The 27477-nt window shown below is 41.2% G+C and overlaps 1 protein-coding gene across 1 annotated transcript in view; it reads left to right on the plus strand.

The window, feature by feature from the left end:
- LOC147679783 (myoferlin-like) overlaps positions 1-27477 on the plus strand; it is a 1922797-nt gene that overhangs the window by 1162154 nt on the left and 733166 nt on the right. The window contains exons 10-12 of the mRNA XM_086942477.1: positions 20044-20074; positions 20753-20868; positions 22322-22439. Coding sequence (XP_086798603.1) covers positions 20044-20074; positions 20753-20868; positions 22322-22439 — 265 coding nt within the window. The remainder of the gene's footprint in view (positions 1-20043; positions 20075-20752; positions 20869-22321; positions 22440-27477) is intronic.

A 27477-nucleotide genomic window follows, 5' to 3' on the forward strand; every position in this document is an offset into this window, starting at 1 on the left:
TTCTTTCGGTCGTAGCGACCAATGTTTTCATAGGTTTGAGTAGTAATTGTCGTATTTATTTTGGTAGGCGGTAAGGTCATGATCGGTGAGCACTAATTGGTAGATCCCTATGAGTGGGCGTCACCCAACACGGATGGGAGCGCTCGGGAGAGGTGGCCATTGGCCCCTCAGTGGGGAGGCGGTCCCGTCTAAGGGCGGGTCGCCGGAAGTAAAGGAAAGGCGGTCAAGGCCCCTTCCTTTGTAGGAGGGGTTACAGCCCCCTCCTGGGGAATTTCCCGGGGCCAGTGTCATCTGCGACGGCAGATGCGGTAAGTTGTGTGGGGTGGGGGGAGGTCCACGATACCTTCTAGATACCACACACAAGTCTTCGAACGACCTTTAAATGGCGTCGAGTCTTAAGTGCCCCCGTCAAGTCAAGGGAAATTGTTAGTAGTTGCACTTGAGGTAAGCCTCTGTGCTGTCGCCCCTCCCAAGTGGGAGGGGTAAGTCTGGTTAGGGATCTTGACACCGGTTATGACCTTGCCGTTGGCCCTTAAACGTTAGGATGTACAATTTCAGTGTTTCTAGAGAATGTTTTGTAGGATGCTAGTTCGGCTAGGAGAACCTCTGTATTAGAGAATATGTTAAGGTTAGCCAAACATCGCAATGTGATAATGAAATTGTACATAACATGAAACGTTTAATGTTTAATTTTTTGTTTTAATAAATACGGCCGGGATGGTCACTCCATCCCACATCCAAAAACTTTAAGAACTGTTTCCGGTTTTCCTCCTTTCGGGGATTGTGTTGAGAGGGGGTGGCGGGTATCTCAGCCATATGGTCTTAGGTACATTGGGAGTACGAAATTACAGCTAAAGACCAGAATTTTGCAGTACATGAGAGCAGTCACCAATCTTGATTTCAACTACCCAGTGGCCAGGCATTTCAATGAAAAACATCAAAATAAGAGCAAACTGATTGAAATCTTTGGAATTGATAGGATCATGCCACATCCCAGGGGTGTAGACAGAGAAAAGCTGCTACTGGTATCAGAATCAAGACATATAATTGAATTTAACACCAAAATCCCACATGGCCGCAATAGCGGGAAAGAACTAGCCACACATATTGGTTTGAAATGATTCGGGCTTTTCCATTAGTATGTCACTTTTAATAATCCAAGCCACCTGGATTTATCTTCTCCAGTTATGAATTCTCTCCTTCCTGTACCAGTATGAAATGCTATCTTACTCACAGCTGTGGCTGGGAGTATCACACATTCACTTTTAATATAGGGGTGCATTGCAGTTAGAGATTGTGGATGTTTTACTTTAATTTAATTCAATCTGATTTGTGTGGCTCTACAGCAAAAACTATTTAAATGACCGGATTACAATGACCGGATTAATACATTTATTTGCTAGTTGCCGAGGTCCACTCTTTAAGCTAGATCCACTGAGGTATCAATGTATTTACTTTTACCTTGAAACTGATAGTGGGAACAATTTCCCACTAACATACATGTAACCCCCTTTGTGAAGTAGTTAGCCTGGCATATGATGTCCACTAGTTCTACTGGGTACCTTTCTAGTGGTATCATGGACCAGCAGTCATCAGGCTAAGACTTCAGAGAGCGAATTAAGCTAGTTGTTTTACCAATTATAATCCCTTTAGTACCAAATGAAAGCACACCACACAAGGTATATATCAAATATATATGTATTCTTAACACAACCCCTCTGCACACTTTATGAGGTCAGAGGTAAAAGTACAATACAAGGAACTTAATTAGCATACGATAAGTTGCACAGTATACGTTTTGCCCAAGGGGCCTCTCAAACCATATACTAAAATAGTGGTATAAGAACCACGTGAGAATTAGAAAGCAGGCCTGGGGCATGTGGAATCGCTGGGGCTACTCTAAACAACCAAAGGTTAGGAAGTAGGAGGCCCACAGGAGACGCGGGCAGTGTCTAAACACAGCTGTGGGTTACCATTGACTTTCTATGGGAAACCAACAAGTTACAATTTTACAATTTAAGGATACTTCTGAATGGACTACGATTGAACCCTTTTAGACTTTCCCTGTGAGATGCCCCCTACTCGGCACCCCAAGGTAAAGCCAGGCATCCCAGCGCTTTCGGGGCCGTTGTGGAGATTAAGCAAGCTATTGCCCAGAGTTGCAGAGTGGGACCCATGATTAGAGTAGGACCCATGATTAGAGTAGGCACTGAGGCGAGAATTATCGAGTCCGTGAACATTGAGCCCAAGACCCTGCCGCGACGGGAATTGAACCCTGGTCCCGGGTCAGACCTCTGCATCAGGGTCTGCCGCTTCTAACCAGTGAGCCACACTTCTCCATACTAGGGGGGCTAATACCCTCGAGACTACCAGAGTACTCGTGTTACCTCACCCACGGAAGCCGGGTGCATAGGTGTCTTTTGGTGTCGGGTTTCGGTGTCGATTTCAGTGGAGATCTGCAAAGAAGTGCTGCAGGTGACCAGAGGAAAAGTGTCCGCATGGATACAAGGATGGATCGAAGATCTGAAGAACCTGAAAGCAGAAGGGACAGAGTCTGGGTCACTTGCCAGTGACCAGGATGGCGTTGGACAGCTGCCAGCTAATGTCGGGTGATTTCAGGTGAAAAGGGGAAGTTTGTCTCCTCAGCCATGAGGTCCAGGAGGCGTCGACGACAACCATGAGCTGGATTTGAGCTGTCAAGCTGTTTAAACAGGGTGGTCACTCCTTGATCACAAGGGAGATGTATTGACATTACTGTACTATTTAGACATTGCTAATTCAATAAAGTGCAACGTGTATATACTATTCCGAATAATATGCCCTATTACGACAAAATAATAACTGTGCTGATTTGGGACTGGAAAGGAAATAAACTGGAGGTGTGGGCAATTCCTATGTATGTGTGCGCCCAAAAACCCAAACAAGTGTAAGCTATATATAAGGTGATAGTAAGAGTGTAGGAGAGTAGGGTCTGCTTCCTATGGTTACCCCCACTTTTTGCTGTGATTCTCTGGTTTTTCGACTTTAGTCTGGCTGTGGCCCTGCTAATCAGGCCCACAGCCTAGCTGTTCTCTCTCTAAATTGATACCATGTACTTCTGATAGATACATCTGCCAGTGGATTCCTCACCTTGTGAATATCCCCCTCGATGATGTCAGCGAAGTCGCGAGCGATGCTGTGTCTCTATGACGTCCAAGTCCATGACGGCGCAAATCTACAAAAAGAATTTCCGAATGTTGCTGACGCAAGGGGGATATTCACAAGGTGAGGAATCCCCAGGCAGATACTGTATCTACCAGAAAAAGCGTTACCGAAGGTAAGTAACTTGTTCTTTAGGTAGATACCAGATTGGTTACTGGGTCACCCAAGTGAGCCCCTGTATAGTGTACCCTAGGTACCCAGGGCATAGGTGCACCCTAGGTCTACCAGGGGCTGCAGCATGTATTATGCCACCCCTGGTTTGCCTTCCAAACTGACACCACAGGTCTGTTCTTACAGCCTGGGTAAGGTAATGTAATCACCCCTTACTTAGATATAGTATACGTATATCTATATACATATATAGACACATAAACACCTATAAGTCACTCCTATGTCTGGCCTTGACAATCCTAGAGGCAGAGTGATTGGTTTTATGTGAGAGGGTGCCCTAGCATGAGTTGAACCCTTCTGCAGCTGTCAGAACCATCTCCTTATAGCTGTTCTATGATATAGCCATACCATATACTCTCAAGTTCATTATAATCCTCGCGGTTAATGCTAATTTTGGTTTGGCTTTATCAAAACATGTTGTGTAGTGTGTCAAACAATTTGGAAATCTTACCCCTTCGCTAGTTCCGGGTGCGGGGGTAGAATTCCACCCTTCTAGAGGGAGAAGACATGTAGCTACTGGTAAACCCGGTTAAAGTTAAATAGAGCCTCAGCATCACAAAATGGATGCGGCTGCCACAAACACAAGTCTGCCCGCCTGCTGCTGGACGAAACTCCGGCAGGGGAGGCCTGGACAATAGGTTTCCTGTCCAGGAAGGTGCTGGCACCTCACCAGACAGGCTTTTGTGCATTGGGGCAGGGAGGGCTGCATTCAGTGAATGCTTTCCAGACACTGCCTGGGGCACAATAGGTGCTCCATGCATTTCCCAGTTCAAACCGGTTGCTGGGGCACTCTGCCTCAGCTCTGGCACGAAACTGGACAAAGGGAAAGGGGTGTAACCACCCCCTTCCCAGGTCCACCCACAGGAGGGACCTTAAAGGTAGTCCAGTCCCTAAATTTGGTATAAGTATAGGATCCCAGTCCCTAGGACTTTAGATTACCCTGGACGAAACTCTGAAACATAAATCCTGGACCTTCGACATTCCATTTCGACTGGAAGATGGAAGACATCTCCCTTGTGGTCAAGGAGTGACCACCCTGTTCAAACAGGCAACAACAGCAACTTTGCCGGTCTGCATTTTCGAGGCTCCAGACGGATCCTGAAGAATCTGCGACACAGGACAAGGACTTCCAGACATCTCTGACCCCGACCTTCACTCACAGCAAAGCTGAGACCCATGGCAGACACGAGAGACATGGGACCGGAACTCCTGGACATCCTGCATTTTGCAAGCTACACTCACTTCCCGAGGTATCCCAAAGTTGTGCATTGGGGTGCATTAAGCCGCAGCCCGAGCACCATTTGCACAGAAGCTCAGAGACCCACACTCCACGAGTGTCCCGTGGGCCCCGCTTTTGCATTTCAGCTCGACGCGTCTTCCCGGTTCCTCGTCCGTTGGCTAGTGAGCCCCCCGAAGACTTACTTTTGAATCTAACTTGCTTTCCTGGTTGCTCCAGCTTCCCTACAAAGGAGAAGCACCACAGACCTTGCTGGTCTGCAATGAAGCCTATCTCGACATCCTGTGTGGATTGTGTTTGCCAATGCTTGTTGGGTCCAATAAGGATTCCGACACCGCAGTCAACTAGATCCTTCGTGGGACAGCTCAAATCTAGCTCTAAATAGTTGGTAATTATGTAATGTTAGACGCTTAGATAATCTGTTTTGAATATGATTGTAGGTATGAATCCTTCTAGACATAAGGTTGCCATTACTATCGTATATATTTGTGTCTTATCCATTTGTCTTCCCATTTATATTTGTCAAATTTTTGATTACAACTGTTTCATTTTATTTTATTTGCGCGGATGTTGACAGTATGGCTACAATGCCTATGTACTTGGAAATGTATTTCTGTAGGAGTTTAAGAGCAATTCTATAACTTGAAAAAGGCATCACCAAAACGCGTTGTTTGTGTGCGCAATAAACTTTTCTGTGCCGTTGGATTGGTGTGGGATTTCCTGCATTCTCCTGTCGTTGAAAATATATATATATATATATATTTATATTGCCACAGCTTCTTTCTCCTACGTTAAGTAGACCAAAGACACGGCACAGCAACAGATAGTTTTCTGCGTTTTTTTATTTACACACCAGTGCAAAAAAGAACGTGCATCAAATGGACGGTCTACGCGTTTCGGCTCTTGCCTTCCACTGGACCATAGAGTCCACAGGTCTAGACCTTACTTAAATACCGTGAACAGTGTAAGTACCCTCTACTATTTTCATGGTCATCTAGACCACCAACCCAGCATAGTAAGCACATGGTCAGTACATGTTTGTAAATATATACATAAATATGTACAATTAACGTAAAGTACCCAAAGTAATCCAGAACCATTAATTTAAATAAAGTATTTACACCAAATTATGTTCCGTTCTACATATCAATGTCAAAATTAATGTGAAGTACAAATGGTAACTAAGAACCGATAATTCTAAATAAAGTATTTACATAAAATATTAACAGTCAGTTCCATCCAATTATGTACAATGATATGGTATTAAATTATGTGTGAAAAGTTAAACAATTGATATTACAACTAGGGAAAAAAAAACGTATGTAAAGCACAACAAATAATTAAGAAGTACAACAACTAATTAAAAAGTACAAGGTTGAGTTTATTTCTAAATGTACATATTCACATTAAAAAGACTCAGTGCAAAATCATATGCACTAATTAATTCTAAGAAATCAACAGTCATACTTAAATTTATTTATTTATTTATTTAGCATACTTATAGAGCGCATACCTGTCACCCAGAGGGCATCCTGGCGCATTGATCAGAAAACCCCCATACTAAACAACGCAGACGCACAACCATTTACTTGGGAAATAGATAGGTCTTTAAAGCCTTCCGGAATGGAAGATAGTCCTGGTGGCTCCTAAGAGTGAGTGGGAGAGAATTCCACAATTTGGCTGCCGCCACTCTGAATGAGCGGCCACCCATCCTCACTCTTTGAAACCTAGGCACCACCAAAAGGTGAGCCGATGACGACCGCAAAAGACGTGGGGCAGAATACCATGCAAACATGTTTTGTAGTGGGATAGGGCCTAGGAGGTGTACCGCTCTAAACACCAGACAGGCCGCTTTAAATTGGACCCGTAGATCTACCGGAAGCCAATGTAGATCGCGGAGCGCAAGAGTAGAAGAGCTGGATCTGGGTCGTGAGAGGGCCAGTTTAGCAGCCATATTCTGCACCCTCTGCAGCTTCCCTATCAAGTTTTTTGGGGCCCCCAGGAGAAGTATCAGTAATCCAGCCGGCTTAAAATAGTCCCACGGACTATTTCCGGCCTGGCCTGGGGGGGGAGCAAAGGCAGAACTCTGCGTAGCATACGGAGCAGCATCATACATGTTCCCGTGGTTTTATTGACATGTAGGTCTAATTGTAAGTTAGGGCCAAACATGACCCCTAAATTACGAGCTGACTCCGATGCCAACACTGGTTCAGAAAAGGTGCTGGGCCAGAAATCAGTGGGTAGAGGCCGCGGGATCCGATCAGTGGAACAGTGGAGCACCTCTGTCTTCGCGCTATTAAATTGCAGAGAGTTTGCTCGAAGCCAGTCCGCCGTAGCTGCCATACAGCGATGGAAGGTGCTCAGCGAAATCGCCGAGACCCCAAAAGATTTTATTAGCTGGATAAGTGGACGAAGGTACAGATTGAACAATATCGGGCTGATGGCCGAGCCCTGTGGCACCCCCTGTCCAATTTTCCTTGGCTCCGAGCTGAAAGGTGGAAGTGACACCAGCTGTTGCCTGCCCTCAAGATATGAAATCAGCCAGTCTCTGGCTCCCTCGCAGATCCCGCACTCTTCCAGCCTCCGAACCAGGGTCCGATGGCAGACCGTGTCGAACGCGGCCGACATGTCGAGCAGCACCAAAAAGGCTGCCCGACCACTGTCGACACGCGAACGCAGGTTGTCCAGCACGGTCACAAGTGCGGTCTCCGTCCCATGACCAGGTCGGAAGCCAAACTGGTCCTCATCGAACCACCCAATTTGTTCCAGGTAGCCGGAAAGAGAGCGAGTTACCCACTTCTCTAAGATCTTAATGGGAAAGGGAAGTAAGGAGATCGGCCTATAATTAGAAAGGCCGGCTGGATCCAAGGTTGGCTTTTTTAGCAGAGGCGACACCACTGCAAGCTTCCAGCAATCTGGGACAGATGCCGATTTCAAAGATTGCAGACAGATTGAAAACAAAGGCGGGAACAATTCTTCATGAAAAGTTTTCCAAAATTTGGGGGGCAGTGGGTCAAGCGGGTAACCAGATGACACCATGAAGGCCGTTTTACAAAATTCTTCAAAAGACGGAAGGGGGAAAGAGTTCAACCGTGGTGGACTGGGTGAGGTTCCTAAGTACCCCGACCCAGATGCCAAGACGGCCGTCTGGGGTCGACTGGGTGAGCAGCCCGGAGCTCCCAGATCAGAGACTTCAATGTGCGTCTGGGGTCGACTGGACTGCTCCCCCGGAGCTCCCACACTAACCGGCTGGGGTCGACTGGGTGAGCTGCCCGGAGCTCACTTATATTAAACAAATTTACACCAATTTATACATAATAAAACAGTGGCGAAAAATGTATAACATCGACGCGCGTTTCGGCGTTAACAGAACGCCTTCATCAGGAGCCACAATCAATCTGTAAGACATATGCAAAAGAAATTAAAAACATGAAAGGGACATCAAATGACTCCCTACATACAAATCATTGTACATAATGAAACTGTGCTTACATAACAAGAACTCCCTATAGAATGCAGCTGAACCATATAGCTACATGGTATTTACAAAAAAGATTTTTACATTTAAGCAGTGACTGTGTGTTTGAACACAAGGAATCAAGGATAGGAGATTCAGGGAAGTCGGATTCCTATGGAAAATCTAATGAGGTGACTATACCCATCAGAGTATTATTAGTTCTAATGACGGTATAGGGGATTCAGAGAAATTGGAATCCTGTGGAAAATCCGATGTGGTGACTGTACCCATTAGAATATTCCTAATTACTTTGATGATATAACATGCATGGATCTATAGACTATAATTGAAGCCTTACCTAGGAGAAACACGGGATGTGTGTTCTCTAATCCTTTCTTGTAGATATATCAACACTTTTATTCTCGTTGGAATTTACCCTTCACCTGGCTTACTGTTTAAGCTGAAAGACATGTAAAACCTATGGTAAGGCAATGTGGTAAAACAGAGTTATATTAAGCTCTCCTTGAACTTATGGTGGAACATCGTCATCCTGTATAGGTAAGATGGTCTTGCCAACTATCAATTAGAAGATCAAGTTAAGCTAAGATTTACCCTAAAGAGACTTGTCATAAAGGGCCTATGCTTATTCTTATATCTTTGTTTAATCAAGTTATCAATTCTTCTCTGGCAACCCATAACGAGAAAATCAAGTTAAAAAATGTGGGTGTTTTTACTTAACATTGTGGGTTTGTTTTAATATGTTTACCCAACCTTGTCATGCACTTCACATAATAGAAGCCAGTGCACCTGATAGAGGGCAGTACCTTAGTACTTGTTATAGAGCAGGCGTGTGTTTTTATGCTTCATGTGAAAACGAATGGTCATGTAACTCAGAGGACTTCAGATTTTAAGTATTCTCCTTAATTGCCAAACTCAACGTTAAATCAACATAACTGCATGTGCGCTTACCCCAATAAGATGAGGGGCCGACAGTGACATCAACCTGTGGGAGCTCCAATTCAGATATGTACAAGCTCCTCACAACAAATGGAAAAGATAGCCACACTGCTAAGAAAGATACCATGGAAAAACATATAATTATTCCATGTTGGAGATGATAGGATAAAACAAACAGTACCTATTTTGTTGCATTAACGTATAACATATGTTCGCTTACCCTAAGGAAGGAGCGAGCAATTGTATCAACATGTGGGAGTCTCAATCACCATCTCAGTATGCTCCTCACAGCCGTTGGAAAATATGTAGCTGCGCTGTTGAACAAACCGATACAATATTGCCCAGTATTAGCAATTGCATAAAAATGTTGCACCAAAACGTATGAGCTACGGAAAGATTCCAACTCAGAAATGTGGCGCGTTTACCTAAAAACAGTGTCAGTACCGCCGTATCCTCAGCCCGGAAGATCAATTGCATCGGCTCATAGGAGCTTCAATTTCGATATGCGTTAGCTCCCACAACCGCAAATAAATGCAGCCGCGCTGCAAGGGAAACCGAAAAGAATGCCCATTAGTATCAAATGTCTTAGGACATGAATGGCACGGTGCAAAGCAGGCTTGAGAGTACCGCGCGCTTACCTGGAAAGGCTGAGGAATGAGTCGTTTCATCAACCCGCGGGAGCCGTGTTCGGAATCTAAACCGGCGTCCCGCAGCCGTTGGAAGTGTTGAATAACCCTGCCGGTTCACAGGTGCTCATTTTAAAGGGCCGAGCGATACTTAATTGCTACTGACGTAATGGCCATCTTGATGGTTTTTTAAAGGCGAAGTTACGCTTTCAGAAGAAAATTTACCCATTTAGAGATGCGTCTTTAGAAAGAAGGAAATGCCGGATTCCATGTAAGCTCGGATGGGTTGCATGGAAATAATCAATTATGTTTCCGAATGGTGTCCATGCATCTAAATGCAGTACGGAGAATAAAACTTTTCTGCTGTAGGCAATATAAAAGAGGAAATGCTTAATAAATGAAAGAATGAAAAGGAGAAAAGTTTTCCGCAATTAATTTAATAAAGGAGGAAGAATTAATTCATAGCAATCAGTGCCGGGCGTAATGAACGGACAGTGTCTCATGCACAAGCAGTAAGTGTCTCATGCACGTTCAGAGGTTCTTATCTGCTAGAGTACAGGAACCAGAGGTCCATTCATGACTGTGGTATTTATTTTACACGGCGCAGATGGCATTCTTCCAGGGGATTTCATTATTCAATCCCCTTTTGTGCGTGTCCAGAACGAAAATCCAAATAACCTCACGTTTTTTGCGAATGGCACATCCACCTTTGTTGTCTGCTGTTTTAATTTTTTCTAGAACCCGCCAGTGGATTTCATCAGATGTATGTTGCATTTCCAAAAAATGCTTCACTAACGGTGCATTCAGTTTTTCGGTCTTGATAGCAGATCGGTGTTCCGTTAGTCGAGTTTGGATCGATCTGCATGTTTCACCAACATACCCCAAACCACATGGGCAGCTGATGAAATAAAACACATTGGTGGTTTTGCAGTTGCAAAGGTCAGTTACTTTAAAGGTAGAACCATTGTGGGTGAATAGCTCTCCTCCTATGATGTTCTTACAGGATTTGCAAGAAGAGCACGGGACTGTGCCGCGTACCGGAAGGTTCTTCAGGATTGATCTCTGGGTCTGGTTCCCATTTGGTAACCTAGAGCTAAATTTCGAATGGACAATTTTGTCCTTCAAATTCCGATTCCTCCTATGGGCGAATAAAGGTTTCGCTAGGGTAGTGGTGGAGGACGGATTGCAGTTTAAAATATGCCAATTAGCATTGACAATCTGCCTGATACGCTCATTCATTGTTGAGTGGGTAGTGACACAGACGATACGATCGTTAGTTGGTTTCTCTTTAGGGGCAAGTAACGCGTCTCGGTCGAAGAATCGGGCGCGTTTGTAGGAGTCTCTTATCAGCCTGTGCGGATATCCTCGATCACGAAATTTGTTCCGCATGATTGCTGCCTGTTTATCGTAGTCTGACAGGTTGGAACAGTTCCTCCTAACCCTCAAAAATTGGGAGAATGGAATACTTTCCCGTTGGCACTTGGGGTGGAAACTGCTGAAATGTAGTAAGGTGTTACGAGCTGTCTCTTTTACAAATAAATCTACCTCCAATTTTTTGTCCCTAACTCTGATCAAGAGGTCCAAAAATTCAACCTGAGTTTCATCATAATGGGCGGTAAATTTAGGATTACTGTTGGTGAGATTAATCCATTCTAGAAACTCTAGTAGAGCGTCTTTCCCATTGGTCCAGATAAAAAAGATGTCATCAATATATCTGGACCAATGGGAAATAGACTCAAAAAAGGGCGCAATTTCATTCTCTATGAAACGCTCCTCAAAGTAGGACATATAAATATTGGCTATTGAAGGGGCAACCGAGGCTCCCATACTTACGCCTCTCAATTGGCGGTAGATATTGTCCCCAAATTCAAAAACATTCTCAGTGAGCACTATAAACAGACAGTCTATCAGAAATTTTTTTGGACAGTTGATGTTATGTTTCTCTATAAACCAGTCTGTTGCTCTAATAGCTTCATCTATAGGTATATTACTGTACAAGGATTCGATATCTAGGGTTACTAGAATATCTCTCCCCGGTACGATGTCTAAGTTCTCCACTGTGTTGATCATGTGGCATGTATCTTTCACATACGATTTGATCTTGGGGATATGAGGTCTTAAAAAATGATCAACAAATTTAGAGAGAGGTTCTGTGGGGGTTCCTATAGTTGACACTATGGGTCTATATGGAGGGTTTTCAAGGCTTTTGTGTATTTTGGGGAGTCCGTAAATACATGCGGTTTTAAATTTATTAGTATTAAGAAATTCATGATCTTTAGCAGTAATGTCGCCATTTGATAAAGCTTCATTAGTAAGAACACTAATTTTTCTGGTAATCATCTTGATGGGATTACTATTAATCTGTAAGTAGGTGGAACTGTCACTTAGCATATTTTTCATGTTCTGTTCATAATCACTCGAATTGAGGACAACTATTCCTCCTCCCTTATCGGCTCCCTTTATCGTGACTTCCTTACTGTCTGTGAAATCTTTGAGGGCCATTGATTCTTGCAAAGTTAGATTGTATTTAGGTTTAGGAATGTATTCCAAGGTTTTTTCTAATTTCTTCATAACTACAAGTTCAAAGGCAGCTACCTCTGGCCCTAGCTGCTCTAAACCAGGAGTGAAGGAAGAGGGTAATGAAATCTCATTGTTCCTCTGTGCTATGGAATCATATATATTCTCCTCTTTATCTTGAAAGAACTTTCTTAATCTGATTTTCCTGAAGAATGCAATTATATCCCTGTGTAATTCAAAAGTATTTACAAACGAGTGGGGTACAAAGGATAAACCTTTCGACAATAAAGATTCACTCGAACTATTCAGTTCTTTGGATGACAGATTGAAAATGGGGATTATATCCCCTGGCCCCAATATTGCCTGTTGCGGGTTTCCCTGATAAACTGGGGTTCTTGCTGTTGATGTTGTTGGTGTGTTATCTGCTGATGCTGTGCCTGGTGTGTATGCTGGTTCATTTGAAAATTCCCTCTCGATTGTCCCTGATTTTGGAATCTCACTCTGGGGCGACCGCGTCGAGGCCCCCTGTTTGATAATAAAGGGCGTCGTTGTGGCCTGGAGTTGGTGTATGAATTAAAGCCACCATCAGATTCATAATAGGTGTTGCTTGCACCCTCACCTTCCGAGTCTGAAGAATCAGGAGGCCTCGACGCGGTCGCCCCAGAGTGAGATTCCAAAATCAATCTGTCATCCAAAGAACTGAATAGTTCGAGTGAATCTTTATTGTCGAAAGGTTTATCCTTTGTACCCCACTCGTTTGTAAATACTTTTGAATTACACAGGGATATAATTGCATTCTTCAGGAAAATCAGATTAAGAAAGTTCTTTCAAGATAAAGAGGAGAATATATATGATTCCATAGCACAGAGGAACAATGAGATTTCATTACCCTCTTCCTTCACTCCTGGTTTAGAGCAGCTAGGGCCAGAGGTAGCTGCCTTTGAACTTGTAGTTATGAAGAAATTAGAAAAAACCTTGGAATACATTCCTAAACCTAAATACAATCTAACTTTGCAAGAATCAATGGCCCTCAAAGATTTCACAGACAGTAAGGAAGTCACGATAAAGGGAGCCGATAAGGGAGGAGGAATAGTTGTCCTCAATTCGAGTGATTATGAACAGAACATGAAAAATATGCTAAGTGACAGTTCCACCTACTTACAGATTAATAGTAATCCCATCAAGATGATTACCAGAAAAATTAGTGTTCTTACTAATGAAGCTTTATCAAATGGCGACATTACTGCTAAAGATCATGAATTTCTTAATACTAATAAATTTAAAACCGCATGTATTTACGGACTCCCCAAAATACACAAAAGCCTTGAAAACCCTCCATATAGACCCATAGTGTCAACTATAGGAACCCCCACAGAACCTCTCTCTAAATTTGTTGATCATTTTTTAAGACCTCATATCCCCAAGATCAAATCGTATGTGAAAGATACATGCCACATGATCAACACAGTGGAGAACTTAGACATCGTACCGGGGAGAGATATTCTAGTAACCCTAGATATCGAATCCTTGTACAGTAATATACCTATAGATGAAGCTATTAGAGCAACAGACTGGTTTATAGAGAAACATAACATCAACTGTCCAAAAAAATTTCTGATAGACTGTCTGTTTATAGTGCTCACTGAGAATGTTTTTGAATTTGGGGACAATATCTACCGCCAATTGAGAGGCGTAAGTATGGGAGCCTCGGTTGCCCCTTCAATAGCCAATATTTATATGTCCTACTTTGAGGAGCGTTTCATAGAGAATGAAATTGCGCCCTTTTTTGAGTCTATTTCCCATTGGTCCAGATATATTGATGACATCTTTTTTATCTGGACCAATGGGAAAGACGCTCTACTAGAGTTTCTAGAATGGATTAATCTCACCAACAGTAATCTTAAATTTACCGCCCATTATGATGAAACTCAGGTTGAATTTTTGGACCTCTTGATCAGAGTTAGGGACAAAAAATTGGAGGTAGATTTATTTGTAAAAGAGACAGCTCGTAACACCTTACTACATTTCAGCAGTTTCCACCCCAAGTGCCAACGGGAAAGTATTCCATTCTCCCAATTTTTGAGGGTTAGGAGGAACTGTTCCAACCTGTCAGACTACGATAAACAGGCAGCAATCATGCGGAACAAATTTCGTGATCGAGGATATCCGCACAGGCTGATAAGAGACTCCTACAAACGCGCCCGATTCTTCGACCGAGACGCGTTACTTGCCCCTAAAGAGAAACCAACTAACGATCGTATCGTCTGTGTCACTACCCACTCAACAATGAATGAGCGTATCAGGCAGATTGTCAATGCTAATTGGCATATTTTAAACTGCAATCCGTCCTCCACCACTACCCTAGCGAAACCTTTATTCGCCCATAGGAGGAATCGGAATTTGAAGGACAAAATTGTCCATTCGAAATTTAGCTCTAGGTTACCAAATGGGAACCAGACCCAGAGATCAATCCTGAAGAACCTTCCGGTACGCGGCACAGTCCCGTGCTCTTCTTGCAAATCCTGTAAGAACATCATAGGAGGAGAGCTATTCACCCACAATGGTTCTACCTTTAAAGCAACTGACCTTTGGAACTGCAAAACCACCAATGTGGTTTATTTCATCAGCTGCCCATGTGGTTTGGGGTATGTTGGTGAAACATGCAGATCGATCCAAACTCGACTAACGGAACACCGATCTGCTATCAAGACCGAAAAACTGAATGCACCGTTAGTGAAGCATTTTTTGGAAATGCAACATACATCTGATGAAATCCACTGGCGGGTTCTAGAAAAAATTAAAACAGCAGACAACAAAGGTGGATGTGCCATTCGCAAAAAACGTGAGGTTTTTTGGATTTTCGTTCTGGACACGCACAAAAGGGGATTGAATAATGAAATCCCCTGGGAGAATGCCATCTGCGCCGTGTAAAATAAATACCACAGTCATGAATGGACCTCTGGTTCCTGTACTCTAGCAGATAAGAACCTCTGAACGTGCATGAGACACTTACTGCTTGTGCATGAGACACTGTCCGTTCATTACGCCCGGCACTGATTGCTATGAATTAATTCTTCCTCCTTTATTAAATTAATTGCGGAAAACTTTTCTCCTTTTCATTCTTTCATTTATTAAGCATTTCCTCTTTTATATTTCCTACAGCAGAAAAGTTTTATTCTCCGTACTGCATTTAGATGCATGGACACCATTCGGAAACATAATTGATTATTTCCATGCAACCCATCCGAGCTTACATGGAATCCGGCATTTCCTTCTTTCTAAAGACGCATCTCTGAATGGGTAAATTTTCTTCTGAAAGCGTAACTTCGCCTTTAAAAAACCATCAAGATGGCCATTACGTCAGTAGCAATTAAGTATCGCTCGGCCCTTTAAAATGAGCACCTGTGAACCGGCAGGGTTATTCAACACTTCCAACGGCTGCGGGACGCCGGTTTAGATTCCGAACACGGCTCCCGCGGGTTGATGAAACGACTCATTCCTCAGCCTTTCCAGGTAAGCGCGCGGTACTCTCAAGCCTGCTTTGCACCGTGCCATTCATGTCCTAAGACATTTGATACTAATGGGCATTCTTTTCGGTTTCCCTTGCAGCGCGGCTGCATTTATTTGCGGTTGTGGGAGCTAACGCATATCGAAATTGAAGCTCCTATGAGCCGATGCAATTGATCTTCCGGGCTGAGGATACGGCGGTACTGACACTGTTTTTAGGTAAACGCGCCACATTTCTGAGTTGGAATCTTTCCGTAGCTCATACGTTTTGGTGCAACATTTTTATGCAATTGCTAATACTGGGCAATATTGTATCGGTTTGTTCAACAGCGCAGCTACATATTTTCCAACGGCTGTGAGGAGCATACTGAGATGGTGATTGAGACTCCCACATGTTGATACAATTGCTCGCTCCTTCCTTAGGGTAAGCGAACATATGTTATACGTTAATGCAACAAAATAGGTACTGTTTGTTTTATCCTATCATCTCCAACATGGAATAATTATATGTTTTTCCATGGTATCTTTCTTAGCAGTGTGGCTATCTTTTCCATTTGTTGTGAGGAGCTTGTACATATCTGAATTGGAGCTCCCACAGGTTGATGTCACTGTCGGCCCCTCATCTTATTGGGGTAAGCGCACATGCAGTTATGTTGATTTAACGTTGAGTTTGGCAATTAAGGAGAATACTTAAAATCTGAAGTCCTCTGAGTTACATGACCATTCGTTTTCACATGAAGCATAAAAACACACGCCTGCTCTATAACAAGTACTAAGGTACTGCCCTCTATCAGGTGCACTGGCTTCTATTATGTGAAGTGCATGACAAGGTTGGGTAAACATATTAAAACAAACCCACAATGTTAAGTAAAAACACCCACATTTTTGAACTTGATTTTCTCGTTATGGGTTGCCAGAGAAGAATTGATAACTTGATTAAACAAAGATATAAGAATAAGCATAGGCCCTTTATGACAAGTCTCTTTAGGGTAAATCTTAGCTTAACTTGATCTTCTAATTGATAGTTGGCAAGACCATCTTACCTATACAGGATGACGATGTTCCACCATAAGTTCAAGGAGAGCTTAATATAACTCTGTTTTACCACATTGCCTTACCATAGGTTTTACATGTCTTTCAGCTTAAACAGTAAGCCAGGTGAAGTGTAAATTCCAACGAGAATAAAAGTGTTGATATATCTACAAGAAAGGATTAGAGAACACACATCCCGTGTTTCTCCTAGGTAAGGCTTCAATTATAGTCTATAGATCCATGCATGTTATATCATCAAAGTAATTAGGAATATTCTAATGGGTACAGTCACCACATCGGATTTTCCACAGGATTCCAATTTCTCTGAATCCCCTATACCGTCATTAGAACTAATAATACTCTGATGGGTATAGTCACCTCATTAGATTTTCCATAGGAATCCCACTTCCCTGAATCTCCTATCCTTGATTCCTTGTGTTCAAACACACAGTCACTGCTTAAATGTAAAAATCTTTTTTGTAAATACCATGTAGCTATATGGTTCAGCTGCATTCTATAGGGAGTTCTTGTTATGTAAGCACAGTTTCATTATGTACAATGATTTGTATGTAGGGAGTCATTTGATGTCCCTTTCATGTTTTTAATTTCTTTTGCATATGTCTTACAGATTGATTGTGGCTCCTGATGAAGGCGTTCTGTTAACGCCGAAACGCGCGTCGATGTTATACATTTTTCGCCACTGTTTTATTATGTATAAATTGGTGTAAATTTGTTTAATATAAGTTATTTAAGTATGACTGTTGATTTTTTAGAATTAATTAGTGCATATGATTTTGCACTGAGTCTTTTTAATGTGAATATGTACATTTAGAAATAAACTCAACCTTGTACTTTTTAATTAGTTGTTGTACTTCTTAATTATTTGTTGTGCTTTACATACGTTTTTTTTTCCCTAGTTGTAATATCAATTGTTTAACTTTTCACACACTGTTTATTTCCCTGTATTACGCATTTAGTATTTGAACAGGGGGTCCTTGTTATTTACATGGTATTAAATTATACCTTTCCATGTGAAGTACTGTACTAGTTTATAAACAGAAGACGAAATTAAATTAAAGTTGAAGATGACCTATGATTATATAACAGTCAGAAGGTTAGGAGAAAACCAAAGTTTCAAAATCGCTGCAGTTTTCTAATTGATAAAGTATAAGCCATTCATGGGAGTGGATCTTAATAATGCATAACATGGTAAATCAGGTCTATGTACAACCTATTATTTATAATTATATACATTACTTCGACATGTGTCTCCCTGTGCAGCAAAGCATGATATATGTAAAGTACTACATTTAACTTTTTTTCTCCTATCATCATATTCTTTCATAATTTTTCTAAGTCATCTTCCCCCACATTCTCTATCTTCTATTTGGAATTTTTGATCTGAGTAACTAATCGGTTCTGATTCCATAGTATTTGAGACATGTACATACTCCAACATCAAAGCCATTTTCAAGATTACCTATAATTCCACACATTGGAATGACAGTATCATAATGTTCTTCAGTGTCTCTATATCAATTCACAAATGTACATATAGTTCGGCATCCAAGTTATGACCAAATGGTGCTTCAGTTCCCATGTTCAGTATCATTCTTGATTCCAAACGTCTCAATTGTTGCAATTGGTCTCCACCCCGTTCTGGGAGTTTGCACAACTTTATTCCCGAATATTTCAAAAGGGTGGGATTGCTTTGATGATATTGGGCGAAATGTGTGGCCATTGGGTAGCAAGAGTCCTTGTTCTTTATCGCCCTTAGATGTTGCAATATTCTCAACTTAAGTTTGTTTATAGTGCTCCCAATGTAGTACTTGCCACAAGGGCATTGGAGCCTGTAGACCACACATTTTGAGTCACAGGTGATGTGGTCATATATGGTTTATTTTCTGCCATTTTGTAGTTGGTAATGTTTGATGTTTATCCCATGCTCACAGGCCTTGCACTTGTGGCATTTCCAGAAGCCAGGTGTTGTTAGCCATGTCTGTTTTTTATCCTCACGCAGTACTAGATGATTTTGCGTTAATATGTATCTTAAGGAGGAGGTTTTCCGATATGTTATGCTGGGGTTTCTTGTCAGGGTCTCACTCAAGGTGTTATCCAGACGGAGGACTTGCCAGTGTTTTTTGTAGGCTTTTCTCATGTGTGTGCTTTGGCTGTCATAGTCCACTATTAATCTGGTTATTTCATTACCCTGATCCGATTCTTGCTCTCGATCTGTTTTGGACTTCTTATTTTTTGGAGTTAATAACTCCTCTCTCTCTTTCAGATGCATCCGGTTTTTTGCAGTAGAAATCACTTCTATTGGGTATCCTCTTTCAAGGAATCTAGTACTCATTCTTTCTATTTCCTCATTCAGATCATCTTCTTCAGAGCAGTTTCTTTATGCCCTTAGCATTTGGCCATAGGGGATACTCCATTTCAGTCTTATGGGGTGCCCACTATTAGCATGTAGAATGCTATTACATGCTGTTGGCTTTCTGTGGATTTTTGAACAAAGTTTGTTATTTTTGACAAAGATTTCCACGTCTAGGAATATTAGAGAATGGGAACTAGTTGTGGACGTGAATTTTAGACTGTATCGATTGTTATTCAAAGATTCAGTGAAGGCTTCCAGTGAATTTTCATTTCCGTCCCAAATGACGAACAAGTCGTCAATGAAACGACACCAAAGTTTGATTTTTGGCCCCTCAGGATCCTCTTGGTCTTTCTTTATCACGTCACTTTCCCATGCCCCCATCAGAAGGTTTATATTTATATATATATGTGCGTATATATATATATATATATATATATATGGCAGCGTGAACAAGGGCACCCTTGCCCGAAACGCGTCGCTGGTTCTGTGGATTAAATAAACAACATCTTGCTGACTTTGCTGGTCCGTTCCTCATTCTTGCTGGCGTGGAAGCGGTGTCTGCGAGCGCAGAGCGTGCTGAGGAGGAGCTTGGTTTTCCATATATATATATACATATATATATACATATTTTTATATATATATATATATATATATATATATATATATATATATATATATATTATATATATATAGTGTGTGTGTGTGGGGCACAATGGAAACAGTACACCTAAGTGTCACAGAGAGGTTATGTTTCATCACACACTTCTAGACAGGACAGGGAGAATTCTAATAATCCTGAGTCTTTCGGATGCAGATCACAACTTAGGTTATGGTTTTGGTCCCCAACCAAACGCCATAGTGAGGAAAACCTGTCATGAAAAAGTAGTAAAGAGATAACTAGGTCAGGTTTGTCAGAGACATTCTACCATAGGCAGAGACTAACACTGTTATTCTATTTTTTCAGCTCGATTTAGGGACTGTGTATGATGCCCCAGGTAAAGTAATAATATCCAGATGGTGGGAGGTGGGGCAAGATGAAAGAGAATATGAGGGAATGAGTGAAGTTTTTCTAGGACAAGAGTCAGTTATATTGGGAAGTTGGGTGACTAGCAAAGGTATAGAGTCACAATGACAGAATGAAGGTTGTGAGGGGGAGGACTAAGGAAAATGGACAGTCTGAAAGAAGAAAAATTGAGGCTGTGTTGAATTATGATGTAAGAGTGAGAAGGGAGCATGTTTGTGACAATTAGAGTGCAGCTAAGAGGAAATAAAATAGACAATCTGTATGGTCAAAGGATGAAGTCCATCAAGGGTGAAAGTGAGAGGTTCTGAAGTGAGGAGACCAGGTTTAGAAGAGGCTGGTGAACATTTCTAAGTGGAAGAAGAACTAAAGAGGAAATTCTGATAGTGTAATGTGTCGTCTCTAAGGGCAAAGGTATTCAGATGTGTGTTTGGGTTGAAGATAAACTCTGTTGTGAAAGAAGGGGTTCCTGAGGGGTACAGAAGGTAAGAAGCTAAAGTTGAGGTGTGATGATGGAAGGGCACAGGAGGGATTCTGCCAACAGAGAGACCAAGAAGCTGTGTTTCGAGAGAAGAGAGCCTATTATGAGTAATTTTCATCATTCAGTATTGTGTTTTAATTGTGATGCCTTTTTCTAATTTTATTCCCCAAGGCCATGTGCTTCTGAAGAAGTGGCTGACATTGTATGATCCAGAAAATTTGAGCTTAGGCGTGCGCGGCTACCTCCAAGTCAGTCTGTATGTCTTGGGAGCTTGGGACAAAGCACCGGTAAGACCTAGGCAGGAATCTGCTAGACATGTACCCTCACTTAGCAAGACTGTGTCCTATCATGTTAATCATGGAATACAAACCCTTATAACTCTATGTAGTGTTATTTCAGCAGGGATGGTGTATTCCGCACTTTACTTTACCAAAAATATACAACCATCAGTGGGTCAACTTGTGCAGCAGTTTAAAAAGATCCGCGCAGTGTCTTGATGAGACACCTAGTCATGTACCCCATAAAGAACCACAGTATGGACCCTCAGGCAAAAAAAAAACTTCCCATTGACCTAGCCCAGCACCATTATTCTTTGATACTTATGTTGGGACACTCCTATGCTTTGAGTTGGTAAATTCCAACCTGTTGTGTTTTTAACAAACATACCGGTAGATTAAACCCTTAGTATCCGTCAGATTCATGAATGGGAAGTGACCATGCCATTTTCTTGTCTATTGTCCGCTTTTGTCAGTGTACATGCAGTGTCAAGTTTATTTCATACCAAGGCATAGTTGGTCTGCCCGCATTCTGGACCATACTCTGCCTACAACCCCCACTCTTGGTTTCCTGTCAATGATCCACTATGTCAACAGTACCAGTTTCGGCTATACCCACCAGTATAAAGTAATTTTAGAAGTATTTACCTCAATAAAGAATGGCATTTTGGAGAGGGGCATGCTGCACCCTCACTGTGAGGTTATGGGCCACATTTCACATGTTAGATACCAAGGTGTCTCCGTTTTAGGAGTTTGTTTAGCATTGTTTGGTAAACCATATTTCAAATGTACATTTTGTAATGGTAGTGTTACTAATACTGGTTGGTTTGGCCCTGCCACTTGAGAGGTGATCACCAAACAGGAACTCTGGCCGTTCTTGTGGTCTGTTAGTCTATCTCAATAGTTTAGGAGATTCAAGCACCATCATTCAGCACCAGAAAGGACACCTCAACCAAATGAACAAAAGTCTAACTTTACAACTTTCGGCATTCACTAAGGGCATTTACGAGTAGTAAAGTTAGACTTTTGTCTCAGTTTAACTTAAGTTTTGGACTTAAGTATAACTGAGACAAGTCTTAAGTTAAACTGATATAAAAGTCTAACTTTACTTCTCGTAAATGCCCTTAGTGAATGCCGAAACTCGTAAAGTTAGAATTCGTCTCAGTTTACCTTTGTGAATCGGGCCCATGATGTCCTGAGGAGAGGATCATTGTTACCATTTTCAGAACAGTTGACCTGATTTTGCTGGTAATCCTTGCTTTTACAACATTGCAAACTCACAACAGATGGTCCAGCCAGTGTCCTATCTCATACCTTTTTCGTCTGTGCATTGGTTAGAGATGCCTCAGCCATTTCCTACAATTTTATTTACTTCTAGGACTTTTGTTCTAACTATCAAATTACTTTGATGAGTCTGTGAAATAAGTCTTTAAATCTGAACAGAAATTAATACTGTGTCCCTCAGGTGGAGGAAGCTGTAGATGAAGAGGACGTTGAGGCGAATATTCTCAATGCTGGCATAGTGGCAGTCCGTATGGGGACTATTACCATGCATATCTACCGAGCTGAGGACATTCCGCACAGTGAGTGTTGCAAGATATTGCTGGGAGTTCCAAGGATTTTGGTGGTGGTGGTGTTTACAAAGTTATGTAGAGGACTTCAATATACCTGTAAGTGTTCCAGGATTCTTTGCGTGGGGGTCGGTAAAGCTGGTGGTGACCCAGTCGTTTTAAAAGAGTGGTTCTTACTCTGTTGTCTGGGGTCCTCTGGGGGTCCGCAAAGCCTATTCAGGTGGTCGCAACTGCTTAGAAAATTAAATGCTATAAACAGATTCATTAAGGGGCCCATTAGGATGTCGGGCGGATTGCCCCCGCCAGGCTGGCGGTAGCCACCGCCATCCTGGTGGGGGCAATCCGCCCGACATCCTTCCCTGAATTCCTCCCCGCCATATTAAATGGCGGGGGGGACCGCAGCGGAGAAAAACACCGCCCGCCACTTTTCCGCCCCGGTCGCCTTGCGGCCGGGGCGGAAAATGTTTAACATGGTGGCGGCGTCCAGTGTACATTGCCAGCCATATTATGATGTGCGGGCATAGGTGCCTTTCAGCGGCGGCGATGCCGCCACGGAAAAGCAGGCGGTCTTTGCTTTGGGGGCCCCCTGTGGGCCCCCCTGGTGAAGGCCGAGGTGGTGGGTGCAAAGGGGAGGGGGGGTGGTAGCATTTGCATTTGCCTGCTGCTTCGTGTATGCAAATGCGTGCATTCATTTTTAAGATTGTGGCGGGCGGTGCAGTGAGCACTGCCCGCCACAATGCTAAAAATGCAGAATGTGCCCGCCACTGTGGCGGGCACATCCTAGTAACCCCACAGGTCCCATTCCCCGCTAGGATGACGGGCTTACAAAGTCCGCCCGTCATCCTAATAGGCCCCTAAGTGTGTATAAATAAAGAAGTAACATGTATAATTGAACATTTTTAAATGTTCTTTAAATGTGTTGGAATTTGCAGTTGGAGGCTAAAAATTAAGTTGGTATCCTCAGATTGATTTTGGGGAGCAGTGCAAGTGCATCAAACAGAATATTGTATGGATGTTGAATGACCTCAATTGAATTTAGAAAAGTTCCAATCTACCTATTAAAAATGTGTTTTTTTAACTTTTGTTTGTGGATTATATTAAATATATCATCATTTGTATATTTGTTTAATGAGGTCTTATTTCTGTATTTTTTTGTGTGTGCTGTTTAGCGGTTCAAAATGCTTAGGCCGGACTCTTTGACTTCCATTAATGACTCAGTGGGGGTCCCCGGGTTCCAATAATGATACACTGGGGGTCTCCGGGTAGTAATAATTATTAAGGGGTTTCTGCATTTGTTATCAGGGGCCTTATCTATGACTCGACAGACATAGCCCGCATTCTTATACCAAAAAAAGGTTGCCGGAAGTACTTTATGATACCCAAAGAAACGTATAGCAATTTGTTCAGATTGATTATAGAGTTTGGGGCAGTCATCTAAAAAAAGCCACCTCTGCCAATTATATAAACTGGTAATTTTCCCAAGGTTTCCATTTGTGTTCTAACTTTATAAGTCAGAGGCAACATTTCGCTCCCAACACAACTCCAGGGCTTGGGAGATATATATGCTCAGGTGCTTGAAGGATGTGCTCCCTTTCAGATCTCTGCGTCTTGCCAATCTCCTGTTTTGGTCGTACCCTTTAATAGTAATAACTTGATATTTTTCCAGTGTACTTTGAGGCTGACTTGTTGCCATATACATATGCTTTAGGTGAGGGGGAGTGAGTTTTGGGTACTGCCTGCACATCGATTCGTACAAAGAGGGCTCCGGATACAAATCGTACGGACGTTTTTTTTCCCGAATCGGAATCGACCCCTAAGTGTATTTCTTATCCTGTGGGTGCCCAGTGACTTCGTCCATATAAGGAGCGTCTCACTTCTGGAGTAAGTAGGGGACCCTGAGGAGTCCAAGGCATCATCCATTATTTAGTTATAAGATTAAGCATCTCAGTTAGACTTAGATAAGAAGTTGGAGATCCCCAGCAGGGTAGGCAGACAAAATATCGATTTTTAAATATCGACATACAATAATGTTGATGTTTAAATATTGAAGGGACAGAATATAGAAGGTAATTAATAGTGATATTTTTATTATCAATGGGACAGAATTTCGAAGGTAAGTAATATTGATTTTAATATCGATGTTAGTAATATCGATGTTACTAATATCGATGTTATTAATATCGATTTATATATGATTTTTATGTATATTATTATGTATTTAATATGTATTTTTCTTTTTTTTTAATGTACTTTAATTAAATTTTGTATTTTAGTACCGTAGCGGGTTGTGGGTTTATAGGGGAATAGGGTGAGAAGTAATTTAGTAATTTAATTATACTAAATTAATGAATCATTTTTAGGAATTATAAATTAATTTTATTTCATTGGTAATTTATTTTTATTAATTGGTAATTAATTTAAATTAATTGATTAATTGGTAATTATGTTATGTAGCGGGTTGTGGGTTTATTGGGGAATAGAGTGGGAGGTAATTTAACTATTCTAAATTAATTATTAATTTTGGTAATGAATTTGTATTAATTAATTCATTGATAATTATGTTCTGTAGTGGGTTATGAGTTTATAGGGGAGTAGGGTGGGAAGTAATTTAAATGTAATTAAGTAATAATTTATTTTAATTAATTGTTTTGTCAATTATATTATTGGTGATTAATTATTAATTGGTAATTAATATTATTAATTGGTATTTATTATTCATTTATTTTTACTTAATTATTCACTGGTAATTATGTTTTTAATAATTATGTATTGGTATTTGTAAATAGTTTAGATTTATTTAATAATTAATTTAAAAAAATATTTTAAAATATTAATTTATTTATAAGTATGTTATCTTTAACTTCTACGCTCTCCAACACTTTCCCTACTGTTGCACTCTCTGGAGTTGGAATAGTAATTTTTACCCCTACGCTATCCAACACTTTCCCTGCTGTTGCACTTTCTGGAGTGGGAATAGTAATTTTTACCCCTGCGCTCTACAACACTTTCCCTACTGTTGCACTCTCTGGAATGTGAATAGTAATTTTTACCCCTGCGCTATCCAACACTTTCCCTACTGTTGCACTCTCTCAAGTGGGAATAGTAATTTTTACCCCTACGCTATCAAACACTTTCCTTACTGTTGCACTCTCTGGAGTTGGAATAGAAATTTTTACCCCTACGCTATGCAACACTTTCCCTACTGTTGCTTTCTCTGGAGTGGGAATAGTAATTTTTACCCCTACGCTATCCAACACTTTCCCTACTGTTGCACTCTCTAGAGTGGGAATAGTAATTTTTACCCCTACGATATCCAACTCTTTCCTTACTGTTGCACTCTCTGGAGTTGGAATAGTAATTTCTACCCCTACGCTATGCAACACTTTCCCTACTGTTGCACTCTCTGGAGTGGGAATAGTATTTTTTACCCCTACGCAATCCAACACTTTCCCTACTGTTGCACTCTTTGGAGTGGGAATAGTAATTTTTACCCCTACGCTTTCCAACACTTTCCCTACGGTTGCACTCACTGGAGTTGGAATAGTAATTTTTACCCCTACGCTATCCAACACTTTCCCTAATGTTGCACTCTCCAGAGTTGGAATAGTAATTTTCACCCCTACGCTATTCAACACTTCCCCTACTGTTGCACTCTCTGGAATGTGAATAGTAATTTTTACCCCTGCGCTATCCAACACTTTCCCTACTGTTGCACTCTCTGGTGTGGGAATAGTAATTTTTACCCCTACGCTATCAAACACTTTCCTTACTGTTGCACTCTCTGGAGTTGGAATAGTAATTTTTACCCCTACGCTATGCAACACTTTCCCTACTGTTGCACTCTATGGAGTGGGAATAGTAATTTTTAGCGCTACGCTATCCAACACTTTCCCTACTGTTGCACTCTTTGGAGTGGGAATAGTAATTTTTACCTCTACGCTATCCAACATTTTACTTACTTTGGTTTTTTGGAAGTCATGATTGTATTTTATTCCCTCTTATTAAAATATTTTGTATAGTTTTAGCTAATGTAGTATATAATTACTTTTAAAATTATTAAAAGTAAATTTTATTTTTTTGATTTGTTTTGCATAATTATTTATTTTTTATTTATGTTAATATTTTGTGTATAGATGAATTTGTAATTTATAACATTTTTAATTATTTATAATGTATTAAAATAATTAAAACTGATTATTAAGTATATATATTATATATTATATGCATATGTTTAATTATTTGTTTTATTAAATTATGTATATTACTTATTAATTTTAAATATTATAAAATATTTTTTGCTATGTTTATTATATTTTTAAGTATTATTTAATTTATTTGACATATTTTTATAATTTAAATTTTTTTTTTTAAACCGATATTTTTGACATCGATATTTTTGTACTTACCTTGTTGTAGATAGGATGTCGATATTGTTGACATCAATATTAATGCTCCAATATTTTTGTACCTCGATATTATGTCTTTCTATATTTTGTCAGACATACCCCCAGCGGAGTGTCCTCCATTATTGTTAGTAGAACATAGACTCTAGCCAATGGTCCAGGGTTTACCTTACAAAAGCCCAGAAATCATGATCTACTGTCTCATAGATAATGGTGAGTATCAGCTACAACAAAAAGGAATTATTTGGGAAGAAATATGGCAGCTCCTCTGGGAGCCCCTTGTGAAACCACAGTAAGACACTCTATTATACCCATTTGGCCCAGGGAACTGTAAACTGGGTTTCCAAGGGGTGTGTCTACTGTAGTGACAGTATAACAGGAGCCCATTTCTTGATGTGTTTTGGTACCACCGCCATTTTAACCTCGTTATTGAGCCCTTTCATATTCAAGGAAACTACTTGTTCAGACACATTCCTATAATATCTATCTCTGTTGGCATTTAAAAGATGGCTGCCAACTAACAGTTAACAACAACCCAACACATTCTCAACTCCCCTTCACCCTACACTTCTTGTAGGGAAGTATCTGTCACCCATGAATCACAACTTTGAAAACTTTTTTGAGGACTAACTTTCACTTGCTCAGTG

Source organism: Lissotriton vulgaris, chromosome 11 (assembly GCF_964263255.1).
Source record: "Lissotriton vulgaris chromosome 11, aLisVul1.2, whole genome shotgun sequence".
NCBI lineage: Eukaryota > Metazoa > Chordata > Amphibia > Caudata > Salamandridae > Lissotriton > Lissotriton vulgaris.